Source organism: Sceloporus occidentalis, unplaced genomic scaffold (genome assembly GCF_023333645.1).
Source record: "Sceloporus occidentalis isolate IW3139 unplaced genomic scaffold, rSceOcc1.0.p SCAF_24, whole genome shotgun sequence".
NCBI classification, from domain to species: Eukaryota; Metazoa; Chordata; class Lepidosauria; order Squamata; family Phrynosomatidae; genus Sceloporus; species Sceloporus occidentalis.
Window position 1 is genome coordinate 1,811,178 of NW_028317004.1, and position 14,413 is coordinate 1,825,590.

General features: G+C 42.4%; 1 protein-coding gene across 1 annotated transcript; it reads right to left on the reverse strand.

Annotated features, from left to right (window-relative positions):
• Positions 1-3,095: 3,095 nt before the first annotated feature.
• On the reverse strand, positions 3,096-13,586 carry LOC149300481 (dehydrogenase/reductase SDR family member 4-like). Its single transcript, XM_089485136.1, has 8 exons — positions 13,510-13,586; positions 11,948-12,125; positions 11,269-11,370; positions 10,666-10,736; positions 9,213-9,264; positions 8,549-8,683; positions 8,356-8,411; positions 3,096-3,210 (listed from the first exon to the last, which is right to left on the reverse strand). Exons 1-8 carry the CDS (start codon positions 13,584-13,586, stop codon positions 3,096-3,098), a joined length of 786 nt encoding a protein of 261 aa, XP_089341262.1.
• Positions 13,587-14,413: the final 827 nt, after the last annotated feature.

A 14,413-nucleotide genomic window follows, 5' to 3' on the forward strand; every position in this document is an offset into this window, starting at 1 on the left:
GGTCCCCAGGAGGGAGAGGCAGGTAATAAAACTAGGTAAGCATCAACTGTACCAGGCATGACCCTTAGAGAATATCCCGTCGCGATGGCGTCCCAGCAGAACGCTTGGACCGGGGTTGACGTCTCGGCAACTGGGACCATGTCGCGGGTAAGGCGGTCAGGCGCGGAGCAGGAACCCAAGCGTTGGACCATTCCGGGAGAGTAACCGGAGGAAGATTAAGCTCCGCAAGGAACTCCTGAAGGTCGGAGGGCTGTCGGAGAATCACAGAGTGAGTACCTTTCCTCGCAATCAAAGAAAATGGGAATCCCCATTTATATGGGATACCCGCTTCTCGCAGAGCCATCGTGAGAGGGCGAAGTAGCCGCCTGGACTGCAGGGTGATCGGTGAAAGATCCTGAAAGATGTTAAGCTTCTCACCCTGGAAGACAATGTCTTTTTTAACACGGCACAAACGCATTATGTGGTCCTTCACCCGATACTCGTGTAGGCAACAGATTACGTCCCTCGGTGGCATATCCTCTGGCCCCCTGGGGCGAAGCGCCCTATGGGCCCTATCAAACACAATAGGGGTATCCTCAGGCTGGTCTAGAATATTGTTAAACAGGGCCTGGAGGGTGGAAGGTAGCTCAGCAGCAAGTACAGTCTCGGGTAGGCCCCGAATCCGGATATTGGATCGGCGGCCCCGGTTATCCAAATCCTCAACTTGACGAAGGAGACGAGATATCATACCCTGCTGGGAGGCACATTGGTCGGATAAGCCATCCACTGTAGAGGCAATCTTGGTATGCCCATCTTCAAGAGAGGCCACACGGTCACCAAGATGGGAAAGGTTGTGTTTTATTTCCTTCAGGTCTTCACGAAGGCCCGATAAGGCGGAATGAATTAATCCAGCCATCTCCGCCTTTGTAGGTAAGTCTTTGACCGCTTCCTGCCATGCATGCTCCGGGTGCGGTAGAGATGGTGCCAAAGAACCCGCCAAGGAAGGTGAATCCGAGTGAGTACTGCGCGGGCTCGGAGGCGGAGACACCATTTTGGCATGCGGAGGGTCCAAGTCCCGATCCGGAAAACTATTAAAATAAGCCTTCACTGAGGCCGGAGGAGGCTTCTCCCGGTGCCCAGTGGATTTAGGTGTCGACGCCGACCTGTGTGTCTTGCCCATCATCGAAAAAAAAACCCCAAAATGCGGTAGGTTCCACAGAGCTAGCAACTCATGCGGCCATATTCAGCAAGCGCTAGCCACGCCCCCCTTCTCTTAGGTATTTATTACTCAGTTTAAGGGAATATTTTCATGGTTAAATTCACAGGGGATCTGCAGCCCCAGCCAAGTTCCAGTTTGCATTTCTTCTAAGCGGTCCAACCTCGGCATCAGGCGATGCAGGTCTGTCTCTACAGGGTAGGAAAAATATATTGCATGCTGTTTCAGTATTAATCCGTAGCCACTGGCACTGTTCACCCCCGGAATAGATGGCAGACTTGCAGTAGGGGCCACACACCACCATGGGGACGGCCTTGCTGTCCGCTATCCAGTTTCAAACTGGACAGTCAGACTTTGCTTTGGTCCAAGGGAAAAAAAATAATGTTTTAATCAAAGTTAGTGATATTTTAAGAACCCTAGACAACTTTTCTTGAGTCGAGACCCATTTAAAGTCTGTGTGAGTTTAACCAAGGGAAAATGCTATGAACACATGCTGAGTAAAGCAACTCTGGGACCATTGCATTGACTCCATTCATCAGTCAGACATCTGAGGCTTTCACGGTTAAGTAACCATATTCACGTATGTAGTGGTCCAGTATTTTAATCATAATAAGCCCAATCACCTATCAAAAGTATACGATAAAATTGTATTTGAAAAGGTACAGCTGCAGTGTGATATGGAACAAAGATCTCTTAAATGTAGGCTGAGAATCTAGTTTTTTGACCTGCTTAGCTAATAACATGCAGTCACCACTTCTACAAGACATGAAAGCAGCATCATCCAAAGATTTCACAGACACTCCCCGTGATCCACAGAGGATTTATTTAAACAGACTGGTCATCCATCAAGCATGTATTGACTTATGCAGTTCTTGGTGAGTAAAAATTGCAGTTGAATCTGAGAGGAGAAGGGGGCAGGGGGTTACTAAAAGAGCGATGCCATTATGGAGAGGATAGCTGTACAGCAAGATGTGCTTAAATATGATAAAATAATTTAAATGTTTACTTTAAAGCAGATCTGTAGCTTTCTCAAATCCTGCTGTACCAATTAGTATACTAAACAAACGTGTAAACATGGTTACAGCCTAAATAGTACGAATAGTACTAAATATCCTTATTTGTATACCATAGGAATAGCCAGTTTAAAGGACAGTTTATTGCTCTAAACAGCCGTGCCAAAGGGATAACGGTCAGATGGTTATTGCCATTGATTGGCTGTTTGAAGTAGCCAATCAGTGAAAGGAAAGCGCTCACATTTAAGTCCATGGGGATCTAAACAGGCTCCTGTCCTCAGCATGCGCTGAATCAATGCTAGACCTTACTGGCCGCAAGTTTATCACACATCAGACACATCTCCTGCACAGAAAGTAGCTGGAGGAACTCCCCCATGCATTTCCAAGGGGGGCACCACTGCTATCATGCACATTAAAGTGCATTTTCCATAAAAGACGTAAGGGGTTCAAGCAATCTTGAATTAAATAATAATCATCTGAATTTAAAAAAAAAACAAAAAAAAACATGATTAAGATTAATATTTAATTACAAGGTAGTTGAATATACATAAGCAGGGTGTTGATATTCACAGAGACAAATCACTAAGGTTCCAAAAAAAATACAAATAATTAAAAACAGGTAATGAGCGTTCACTCAGAAACCCTTAAGCACAGTACCCGAGTGTGCCTGATAAACCCAAAAAGCACCCAGAGGGACGTAAGATAGTTGAATCCAAGATGACAAATATATTAATATGGGCTGTGTTTCAAAGGATAGGTGTTCTTCTCAACAGGAGAATATTGCTGTGAACGATAATTAACAGATGTGCTGTTTTATCTTTCATAAATGTGTTTTATTTATAGTTTTAATAGTATGCAAAAGGATATTTCTAATATCACAGTATCACTCATAGACGAGAGTGACTGCCTCCTGACACCACGATAGTTTCCCCGGTGATATATGATGCGTCGGGAGAGCAGAGGAACGAGACTGCTCCAGCACAATCTTCAGGCTCCCCAATCCTGTGAGACAAATAGTAATGTCAGTACACACTATTTTGTGTTAAAAGGCACATGTTTAAGATGTATCTTCTTCCTTTATCCACTATTAAGCAACATTGTTCGTTGAATATTCAATTGTTACAGTGGCACTTACAGTACAATAGGACAAGGTGATTGGTTAAATGGGAAACAATATGACCAAGTTTATTTTTTATATGTGTTTGCTGCAAGGAGAGGTTTGAATATATTTATTCCAAACATGTCTGCTTTAAGCGCACGAGCCACAGATCTGCACAACACTATATTAAAGTACATCTATTATCAAAATGACAGGGTATCACTTTGCATAGGAAAAACCTCCATCTATTATGTGTGTGTCAGTCAATGTACACTCACTGGCCACTTTATTATTAGGTACACCTTGCTAGTACCGAGTTGGACCCCCCTTTGCCTTCATTCTTCGTGGCATACTTTCTACAAGGTGCTGGAAACATTCCTCAGAGATTTTGGTCCATATGGTCAAGATTTTGTCAGCTGCACATCCATGATTCGAATCTCCCGCTCCACCACATCCCAAAGGTGCTCTATTGGATTGAGATCTGGTGACTGTGGAGGCCATTGGAGTACAGTGAACTCATTGTCATGTTCAAGAAACCAGTTTGAGATGATGTGAGCTTTGTGACATGGTGCATTATCCTGCTGGAAGTAGCCATCAAAAGATGGGTACACTGTGGTCATAAAGGGATAGACATGGTCAGCAGAAATACTCAAGTAGGCTGTTGCGTTTAAATGATGCTTAATTGGTACTAGGGGCCCCAGTGTGCCGAGAAAATGTCCCCCACACAATTATACCACCACTGAAATACTCAGACCAGCCCATCTGGCACCAACCATGCCACGTTCAAAGTCACTTAAATCCATTTCCTTCCACAGTTTGAACTTCAGCAAGTTGTCTTGACCATGTCCACATGCCTAAATGCATTGAGTTGCTGCCATGTGATTGGCTGATTAGCTACTTGTGTTAACAAGCAATTGAACAGGAATACCTAATAAAGTGGCCAGTGAGTGTATAAGCTATAAAGGTTATAAAGCAAAGACATACAGTAAAACCTAGAAAATATGTCTTTTAGGTTGGCTCTTGCATCCACAATGCACCGTGCAAAGTCAGAATTCTGTGTATGTGGATTTGTGGAAATGTAAGGTGGCATTAAATATTCCCATGAAGATATCCTGCTATGTATATAGGAAAATATATAGAATTTGACAGCAGATAAGAAACATTTGGCCCATCTAGTCCCATTTTCCCTTAAATACTCAGACCTTAATCAGTCCTTGGTGTAGTCTTAGATACAGGATAGCTTTATGCCTATCCCATGCATATTTAAATTCCCACTGTATTAACCTCTACAATTTCTGTTGGGAAGGTGTATTTTTATCTGCTGCCCTCTCAGTGAACTAAAAGTTCCTCACATCTAAGCCTCTAGTCTTGGATTATGGCCCGTCGTGTATAACATAAGCCCTTGCAAGTATCCAAATGGACGGACCAAACCTCTAACAAAAGGAAGACTTTAAGCGGACTCAACCCCAGTTCGCACACCTACAAGCTTCAAAGGCCAATTTTTGGGTCAAGCTGTACACAATGTAATTCATCACAGAATGTAATTCATCACGTATTTAGGCTGACTTGGCCTTTCTCACAGGGGAAATTAACCAGACTGAATTTAAGCAAGTTATCTAAGAATTTAACTGGCATTCGTGAATTCAATCTTCAGACTCAATGTCTTCAGACTCAGATGAGCAAAAAGTCCATATGGCATACTTTCACAGTGTGTGTTGTATTTCCTTAGGGAAGGCCACTGTGGTCAATACAGACAATCATTTTTAGAGTGTCAGAGACCACATCATTGATCTCTAATGCCAGCATGGCCCAACTGGCCCTTTTAACTTGTTAAGGAGTACTTTACAGGGGGAAATGCATCCACAGGAATTGGTGGTCCATGTAAAGATGATGTTAGGTACTATGTGCATCTGCAATACATCTCTCATGCGTTCACGATACAATGCATTGACTGCATTCTGATAGAACCGCATTATAAGTACATGGTGCAAGTATAAATTGTGTCTTAACTGGTTGTTTCTTCAAAGCGACTGTGAAAATACCAATTACCACTATCAATTGCCTTCATCTTTGCACAATTGGCCCCATTTCCTCAGCAACCACTGTGCTACTAATGACATATGTGTATGTCGTGCTTTTGTTTGCTAACAAGCCATACCATTTTAACAAGGTAGTATTTCCCAATTAAAATTTCATGGCAGTGCATTCATTAAACCATGAGAGTGGTTGTTATATTCCTTGGGATTAACAGTCCTGCTCATTTACACATCAAGGAAACGGTCCATTGGATTTTTAGTGCTTGTTACCACTTTATGGACAGTTGTTAAAAAACTGTAATATGTTGGAAAACCCGGTCTTATCCCCAAATATTCTTCCATGGTACCCACAACACAAATTAGTAATCTTGCATGTCAGTATATTCTTTATGTATGACCATCTAATTTTGCAAACAAGTATGCCTGAGGCAAAGAAAAGGGGAGCAGCGTAGACCTAATGAAATGACAAATGGAAACCTGATACACCACAGAATACTTTTTAGGTAATGTTTTATGATGGCCGAATCCCAGCAATGAGCAGTTAAAAACTGGAGATATAATATGTAGTAGGTCAACAGCAGAGTCAGTGTCATGAGAAATAAATTTACTTTGACATTATGTGGCCTATTTATTGGGATAAAATTCAGATGCATTTCCTGCAAAGATGGCGTTATAACCCTTTGATATACTTCTATTTAATAATTTAGACACCTGCAAGTGAAATTGTACGCATGTTTATAGGCCCCCAGCTTGTCTCTACTTAAGCCACTTTCTGTAATAGGTTTAAGGACATGGTTGGGAGACTTCGGCTCTACTAATGAATGTGATGACGTACAAAGAACAGAGCTTGTGTGTAGGTGCTTGCTTTACAGTGAACAGCAGTACAGCAAGTGGCCTCATCAACAGTATTAAACCTCTGCACAAGTCGCTTGTCTCTTTCAGTGCTTTATGGCAACTCTATTACTCTTAACCAGTGGCGTTGCTACAGGGGGGCAATTGCCCCCCCCAAGTTATTCCTCCCCCCCCCCCCGCCGAATTTGGAACCACCCATCCCAGGCTGGCCCACCGGGACACCGGGAGATTTCCCGGTGGGCTGGTCGGTCCAGGGCGGTGGCGTACCTGGCAGGAGGCGGGGCTGTCCGCCACGGGTGCCGCTCGTCAAGGGGGTGCCACCACGCCGGCACCCCTCCAGAGACGGACAGTAATAAATAGAGGGGCTGGCTCGGTTGGGGAGACCAAAGATCTCCCTCTAACTGGCTTAAAGACAATCAAGGGAGCGGGAGGTCTGTTAATGCAGACCTCTGATCCTGCTCCCTTGTGATGCGCGCGCAACTGATGCTGTGCGTCGGGATTTTATGTCATATCCCGGCGCACAACACTGAAGCCTACCACACTCACTGCACTGGAGGACAGGACACAGAAGAAAAAGAGCCAAGAAGAAGAACGAAGAGGAGGAGGGGGAGTGACAGAGAAATCCAGTGAGAGTGGATTAGTAAGTGTGTGAAAGTGATGGGTGTTATGCTGTAGTTTATGCTGAATGTTTGTGACTGAGTGTGTGTGTGTGTGATAGCATGGATGTGGTGGTGGGTGCATGGCATAGGGAGGCTGTAATCACATTCTTATCATGCCCAGGTTCTGGCATGTACTGGCTGCCTGGGCATGATAGGAGTGTGATTGCTGTTAGCAACTATATATATCTATATATATAATATTGTTGTTGATTTGTTTGTCCAATTTTGGTGTGTTAACCACACTTTTATTAAAAGTAACATAACAACATTGGACAGAAAAACAATATTAAAATATATATATATATATATATTAACAGCAATCACACTCCTATCATGCCCAGGCAACCAGTACATGCTAGAACCTGGGCATGATAGGAGTGTGATTGCTGTTAACAATCATATATATATATATATATATATATATATATATATATATATATATATATATATATATATATTCACAAAGTCCATTGCACACCATTCCAAATATTCCAAGCCTAGTGCTTGTAACCAGCAGTTTCCATACAAAGCACTCTCAAAGGATTGTCAGCACTCCAGGTCTTTAAGTTAACAACTTCTAGTTATTCAAACAAAGTCAAGTCGACGTTTCAGTCATTGCTGACTTTCATCAGCAATATACAATAAACTAATGGGTTTAGGGACCGCCCATTGTCCTTAAGGGGTTAAAGCGGCCAGCGTGCCAATTTCAATGCCACAGCTCTATGTCCCTCCCCTTTTAAGAAGATATATATATATATATATATACACACACACATATACACATATCTACAGTGTTTATATGTTTTTTTCAGTGGTATTATTTAATGGTGGAAATTATTTTTGGCCCCCCCGTTTTGACTGTGATATCTAATGTGCCCCCCTATATATTGTTTCTAGAGTCGCCACTGCTCTTAACGTGTGATTAAGAGGTGCAGCTGGTCAGGAGAACTCGACATTTTGCATGACTAGACTTTAACTCACCTGAAACATGAATGATTCTAGTAGGCATTGCTTAATATGAGTGTTGGACATTGCTGTAAGGTTGATATGATGGCGCACAGAACTTAATAAGCATACCCCATAGTGTGACTGCATGCCAGGAGCCAAACAGCAGGGCAAGTAAACTAAATAAGATATATTTATGACTGAAATACCATTTAGCTGAGAGAAGAAATCTTCACTGAGAGGGTGGTAGATAAATGGAACTGCGCCACACCAGAAGGTGAGAAAATTTAAAGATGTATGGGTTAGACATAAATCTTTCCTGAATCTAAGATGAGAGCAATGACTGATTGAAGTCCTTAATCAGAAACTATGGGCAGACTATCGTCCGTCAAATTCTGTTTATTTGGAATTGCTCAGACACAGGAACGTATACAAAAAAGTCATGTGCAGAGAAGCAAATATTGAACAATTTCTCAAAGGTTTATGTTTACTTGATCCCATTATTGTTAAGATTTATAGAAGAGTGTAAACAAAAAAAAGCCCATGTGTGACTTACCTGCTGATACCTAGTGTGCTCATCAGGTGGGTTACAACTGCTTCATTCTTCCAAAGCTGCATGGAGAGCAGAGTCATAAACCATTCTGGAGGATGGTACACTATTTAACAATCAACCCATTCCACCTTGCATTTGCATTACAACCAAGAATTCACATTTTACTTGGATGATTAAAATTTCTTTTAAGACTCACGGCTGAGCTGAATTTGGTCTTGATCAGTCCAGGTGCAAGGCAGTTAACTCGGATGTTCATAGGAGTTAATTCCGGTGCCAGAGCCTTGGTAAGGCCAAGGAGTGCCGTCTTACTGACACTGTATGGCCCTAGAGACTAAAGGGACAAAGTTTAAAATTTTGTGTTAAAAACGCAGTGTGCTATAGGTGCATGAAATGGCTGTGTGTATATATTAGAGGCGTAGGAAAGGAAGGAATAGCCCAGTCTGTATGTGGAAAGAAAGTTGAAGTGGGATATCAAAGAAGCTGTGAAAACAGAACAGATGTCCGAAGACGGATATAAAATGCAGGAGAGTGTCTGCGGGTTAAAGAATAACGCAGTACCAATGGTTCAGCTCCATATAGCTATGTTAGCATTAAATAGAAAGTGCCAAGATTGAGGGATCTTAGTGTAATCAAGGGCTAAGCCAAACATGACCATGTAGTGTGACAGAATTCGCAATATTTATACTTAAGATTGGTGTTTCTAAATAGCATCTGCAGTATGTGAGCGATTCCTATTTGTCGTCGTATGCACATACTGGGCATTTTAGCACTCCCCCGAAACCTGTAGTCGTATATGCATGCTGGGTGTGTGTTTCCCTTTTGTAATTTTTTGGAGCACAAGAGAACAGCATAGTCCTCACCGGAAATGGAGTGAAACCAGCCACAGACGAGACGATCACAATGCTGCCGCCCCTGGAAAAGAAAGAAAGTTACTACCAGTAGAGTAAAAATAATACTTCTGATAGACACCATTTGTAGGTGTAAATTTACAGGTGGTTAACGACACTAAGTAATTCCATTTTGTATGCATATGGATGTTGTGTCAGGTGCTATGAGGTTCTATTGAAGCCATCTGGGATGACAGACCTTCAGATGATCAGGTACTTGCATACACTTTTGCTTGATGACGAGATCTACAAGAACTTCTGGCTCTCCGTTGTCTAATTAGGTGCCTGATGGGACTATGTCTTGTACTTATGGAGGTGAACTTTGGTTTCGTGTATCCTTTAACTTAAAAGTACTTCTAAAAAAGTACTGGCAGGTATAGAAACAGTATACCAATATTATCTGGTAGAGTCCAGATATAATCAAAATATCTAAATGAGCCTTACAGCTATTTATATGAATAGCTGGGTTAATTAAGTGGACATTACATTCATAAGCCCCAAATTCAGGAAGGTTTCAAATAACCCAGTAACAGTATCATTACAAACAGCACCTGAATTAGCGTGAATTCAGAGCGATATATCGGGAGGGGCCAGAAAGTAAATGGTGCACGTGATTTATAATGTCACACCTAATGACCGTGTCCCCTGTCAAACTGAAAATAGTTATTACATTTCGAGCTAAATCAATTGCTTGAATTCGTGAGGTCATATGGTGCTTTTTGGAACTGTAACACCACTGCTGTTCTCTAACTGAATGTTGCTTAGTTTATAGTGTCTTTTTCTCTCTGTGAAATTGGGAACCCCGGCATCCTGGAGCTGTGAGGGCCCCGCACAAGCACCGAGAAATGAATAGAAGTGTCCCTGAACTCTGAGCACATAGCTTAGTCTAGGTAGCTGATTACAATGAGGAGTACCCACCGCAAGACAGGGCAAAGAGCAAAACTCAAACTATGATTAGACTATGTTTATTATTGTCTATGCAATAACTCTGCTTGGACACGTTAGTCCACAGCTGCAAAGAGCAATCACTAGAAGGGGATACATACATAATTAAAAGACGCTGAGCTGCGACAACTTACAGCGCCTGAGGCTTTTTATTCTGTGGATCTGTACATGTTATAATGATCCGAAGACTCAAGTGAACAGGAAAAACCATCAGACGGGACAGAAGGGTTGCTTATATACACACAAAGCATATCCCCGAGGCTCAATAAAACATTTAAAAACAAATCTGACACTCATGTTTGCCTAAACACTGGTGATATTTAACTGATATCACAAATGTATCAATTTACTTTTTGGAGCTGTGCATCTGCCTCCATGTCACAGCTTCCGTTGAAACATATATTACTTATATCTCCTATATCCCATATAATTTTCCATTCTTTTCAGCCATGTGTCACCCACAATTTACTGAATTTCTTACCCCCTTTCCTGCATTTTCGGCACCACGAGCTTCACCAACAGAAAGGCTGCTTTAACATTCACATCCAGAATCTGTGGGAAACGCACAATTGTTTTCTAGTTTTTCATTTTCTGTTGCTGCAGGTATTGCTTCAGGAACCCGTTCACATACAGTACTTATATTAAATGGTAATGCTCACTAACTTGGAAGGTGGCAGTCTAAGAGTCTCTGGATGGAAAGGTTGGGAATGCAAGACACATCATCAACAGCTTACCACTGATACTATAATAAAACACCTGCTACCATAATTACAATGGATTAATCTGTTATTAATCAACATGTGAAAGTAGGATCAACCCCTTTACAGATTGGGGCTAGGAAAACCTGGACACTAGATGCCTTAAAAAAAGCACTAACGGGGCAAAGCTAGAGCCCCAGGCTTCAGATGGTGTGCTTATTGGAAGCCGTCTCACTTTACATGAGGTTGGGCATAGCTAACAGGTCGGTGTGCGGCTGTATGGATGATTGGGCAAATAAAAAATATGACTTGACAGTGTCTGTGGATGTTGATCTGTTAGGCTGTACTGGACTGATAATTTGTGTTGGAATCTGGAAAAATCTCACCTTGTCCCACACTTCCTCATTAGAGTCCAACATGTTCCCTGCAAAGGGATTTACTGCAGCATTAGAAACCAGGATGTCGATCCCTCCAAACCTCTGCACAGCCTGAAACAACAAATACACACCTTGACACACACGTGTACTCATTTCCTTCACACCTCGCAATGCTGACTATCCATCTCTGCCTACCTCACTACTAGTTTCATGTATTGGACAACAAAGTTTTGCTCTAGTGCCTACATTTCTCTGACTGTCCTCGCACATCAACATTACACCTTGTAATCACTTTTTGGAGTTTATTCACTAATAGAAGAGTTACAGGAGAGCTGTGTTCAGCTTCACTATACATTATAAAGGTCAAACCTCACTGAGCTGCTGACGCAGGAAGAGCTTGGCTGGCCCACTATAATGCACGGGTCAATTCAAAACTTCTTCAAAATCTCCTTACACTTTGGATTATGTGGGTCCAACTCAGACTGTCTTGCAGCAGAAACTTGCCAGTGTTGGCCTTTTATAATGAATAGTGAAATGAAAACTCATGCCAACTCTTCTTTTAGTAAATAAACACCAATCTGTATTCATGTGTATCACCTTTTCAGTCCAGCACGTCTGAAACTTCCACCATCCTTTCTATTGTTTTTCGTATCTCCACCTATGCCCCCAATGAAAGTGAGGTTCTCACCGTTTCTATCAGCCTCTCTCTGTCCTCCCCCTTGCCGACATGGCATACAGTTCCCTCTACGTCCAGACCTTCTTCCTTTAGTTCCTGCACAGCTCTATCCACATTTTGCTGCTTCCGGCTGCTCAGCATCACACGGGCCCCGTCCTGAGCAAGTTTACGGACTATTGCCAAACCAATCCTGGCCAAAAGAGAGTGTCAACGACTGACCAAACAGAGTTATAGGATGCGGGGATAGGAAGTCAGGCAAGAACAACATCTAGCAATATTTGTTCAAGATACCACATATTAGAGCCCTGCACGGACCTGTTTTCTTAATCCCCCTCCCGCTGAACTTCTGACCATTACCGCCCGCTGCCGCAATGTGTGTGTTCAATCCTGCCCACTCCTGCAACATATGTGTCCACTCCCGCCTTCTCCTGCAACGTGTGTCCACTCCCGGCCGCTCCCGCAACATATGTGTCCACTCCCGCCCGCTCCCGCAACATATGTGTCCGCTCCCGCAACATATGCGTCCACTCCAGCCTGCCCCCGCAACATATGTGTCCACTCCCGCCCGCCCGCTCCCGCAACATATGCGTCCACTCCCGCCCGCTCCCGCAACATATGCGTCCACTCCCGCTCGCTCCCGCAACATATGTGTCCACTCCAGCCCGCTCCCGCAACATATGTTTCCACTCCAGCCCGCTCCGGCAACATGTGTCCAATCCCGCCCACTCCCGCAACATATGTGCCCACGTTCGCGGGACCCGCATCATGATGCAGTCCTCTGCCACATTACTCAGTGTTTGTTGTGGATTTGTCAAATAAATTAAATCCTAAACCTCTATCCAGATTTTGTCCCCATGGACAAATTCTGACAGCCTCTTGTCCAGAACTTGTTTTCATTACAAGGAATTCAGGTAAAAAATTATTATTTTTGAGTATCACAGTGTTGTAGATCGTAATCTAGTGTAACAATTATGTGATTCGTTTCATTTTGTTCTCTTGCCTGGAGGCTGCCGGTGTTGGGAGCTGTGATATATGTTGACACATTGAGTTGTTTATGGCAAAGCTAAAGTCCTGCTTGTCCAATAAAATCCTTTTCTCTACAGACTTTTATTAGTGTGGCAGTGAGTGGTGTAGACAGAGCTATTCTACTGTTTATAACAGGCAATTTCATAAGGAATCTGGGTGTTTGTTTAGTAGATTGAGCAGGTAACATACATTGAGTGAAAACTGCATCTCTTCCAAAAAAATTATAAAAAAAAAAATTAGCACAATATTTTTGTATCTAATAGTGTAATAATAACAAATTCTGGAGGGAGTCCAGCCATAATTTCATTTACTACAGATGATCTATTTTGAAGATGAAAGAAGCCAGGTTATTGATGTCTGTACACAAGACCCACACAATTCATTAGGGTTACCCCCAACGATACTGATGATTCTAAATAAAAAAAATATTATTATGGACAGTCTCAAGTACTGCCTTGTATGGTACAGCTAAAATAAACCTGTATAATGGGCCTGTTTATAGGGAATTATAAACACAAAAACAAACATTGAAAACCAATGACTTTTACCCTTCTGTTGATGCGGTTACCAGTGCCACTTTCCCTTGCAATTTCTTGAGGTTCTGCGTTGCCCCTGAGCTCTGCATTCTGCAGGACTGTGTAACTGGGGACGACAGAGAAAGCAAGCTCCGCAGCGAGGGTAATCGAAGCATGAGGGAGTACTGTGACCTGTGAACACGGTAAGAAGAGAAAAGGGAGGCACATGTGCGGTCAAAGTGCATAGTAAACATCAGCACACATTAATCACAGATGTTATCACAGAGGATCCGTATAATGCACTCTTAATTGTAATTTGACCTCTAAATTTGTATGATATGTAGAGAAAGGCTGACATGTGTCACTTTGTGACTTTTCTGTATTCATTTGCTGGATTTGATACATTTAGAACTAAATGCATCGCTGGAAATGTCTGTTTAATCCTCACATGTATGCCGCAGGACGCCAGAGCATTATATCCTGGCACTTGGCATTACTCTGGGTCTGGTTACAGAGAGATATATAATCTCCAAAACTGGATCATTGCTCCTAAAAGGGATTTTGGGACTAAAGTGTGCTTAAGCCTTAGAGTTTCCATTTGGAGCTATAAAGTTGAGACTTGGGGTTTTAACTTCAGTAGCTCCCCGCTAGTGAGGCCTCTGACATGCCTATGTCTCTTTTCTAAACTTTACTTGACATTTTCAGATTGTATTTTCTGAAGCCTGAGTGTGACTTGGGGCTGTTTAGCAGCCCACCAGTTTAAAATACACCCACCAAAGTACATATGTTGGAGAGATGACAACCCAGAATATTTTACAAAGACTATTGTACACTTATCATGCAACTATATGGTCACCAATCTCTGGGAAAGGGAGCCAGAACATTAATTTGCACGATTAACAAACTCTTTTCTAGGCAATGTTAAATTAAAAAAAAC

Bases quoted from the DNA above. Each gene is read 5' to 3' on its own strand.
- LOC149300481 (XM_089485136.1), bottom strand. From the start codon at position 13,586: ATGCAGAGCTCAGGGGCAACGCAGAACCTCAAGAAATTGCAAGGGAAA. The intron at 8,684-9,212 runs GTGAGGACTATG...TTGTCCCTTTAG, and splicing joins CTGGTTTCACTCCATTTCCG to TCTCTAGGGCCATACAGTGT. The intron at 8,412-8,548 runs GTGAGTCTTAAA...CTCTCCATGCAG, and splicing joins AGACCAAATTCAGCTCAGCC to CTTTGGAAGAATGAAGCAGT.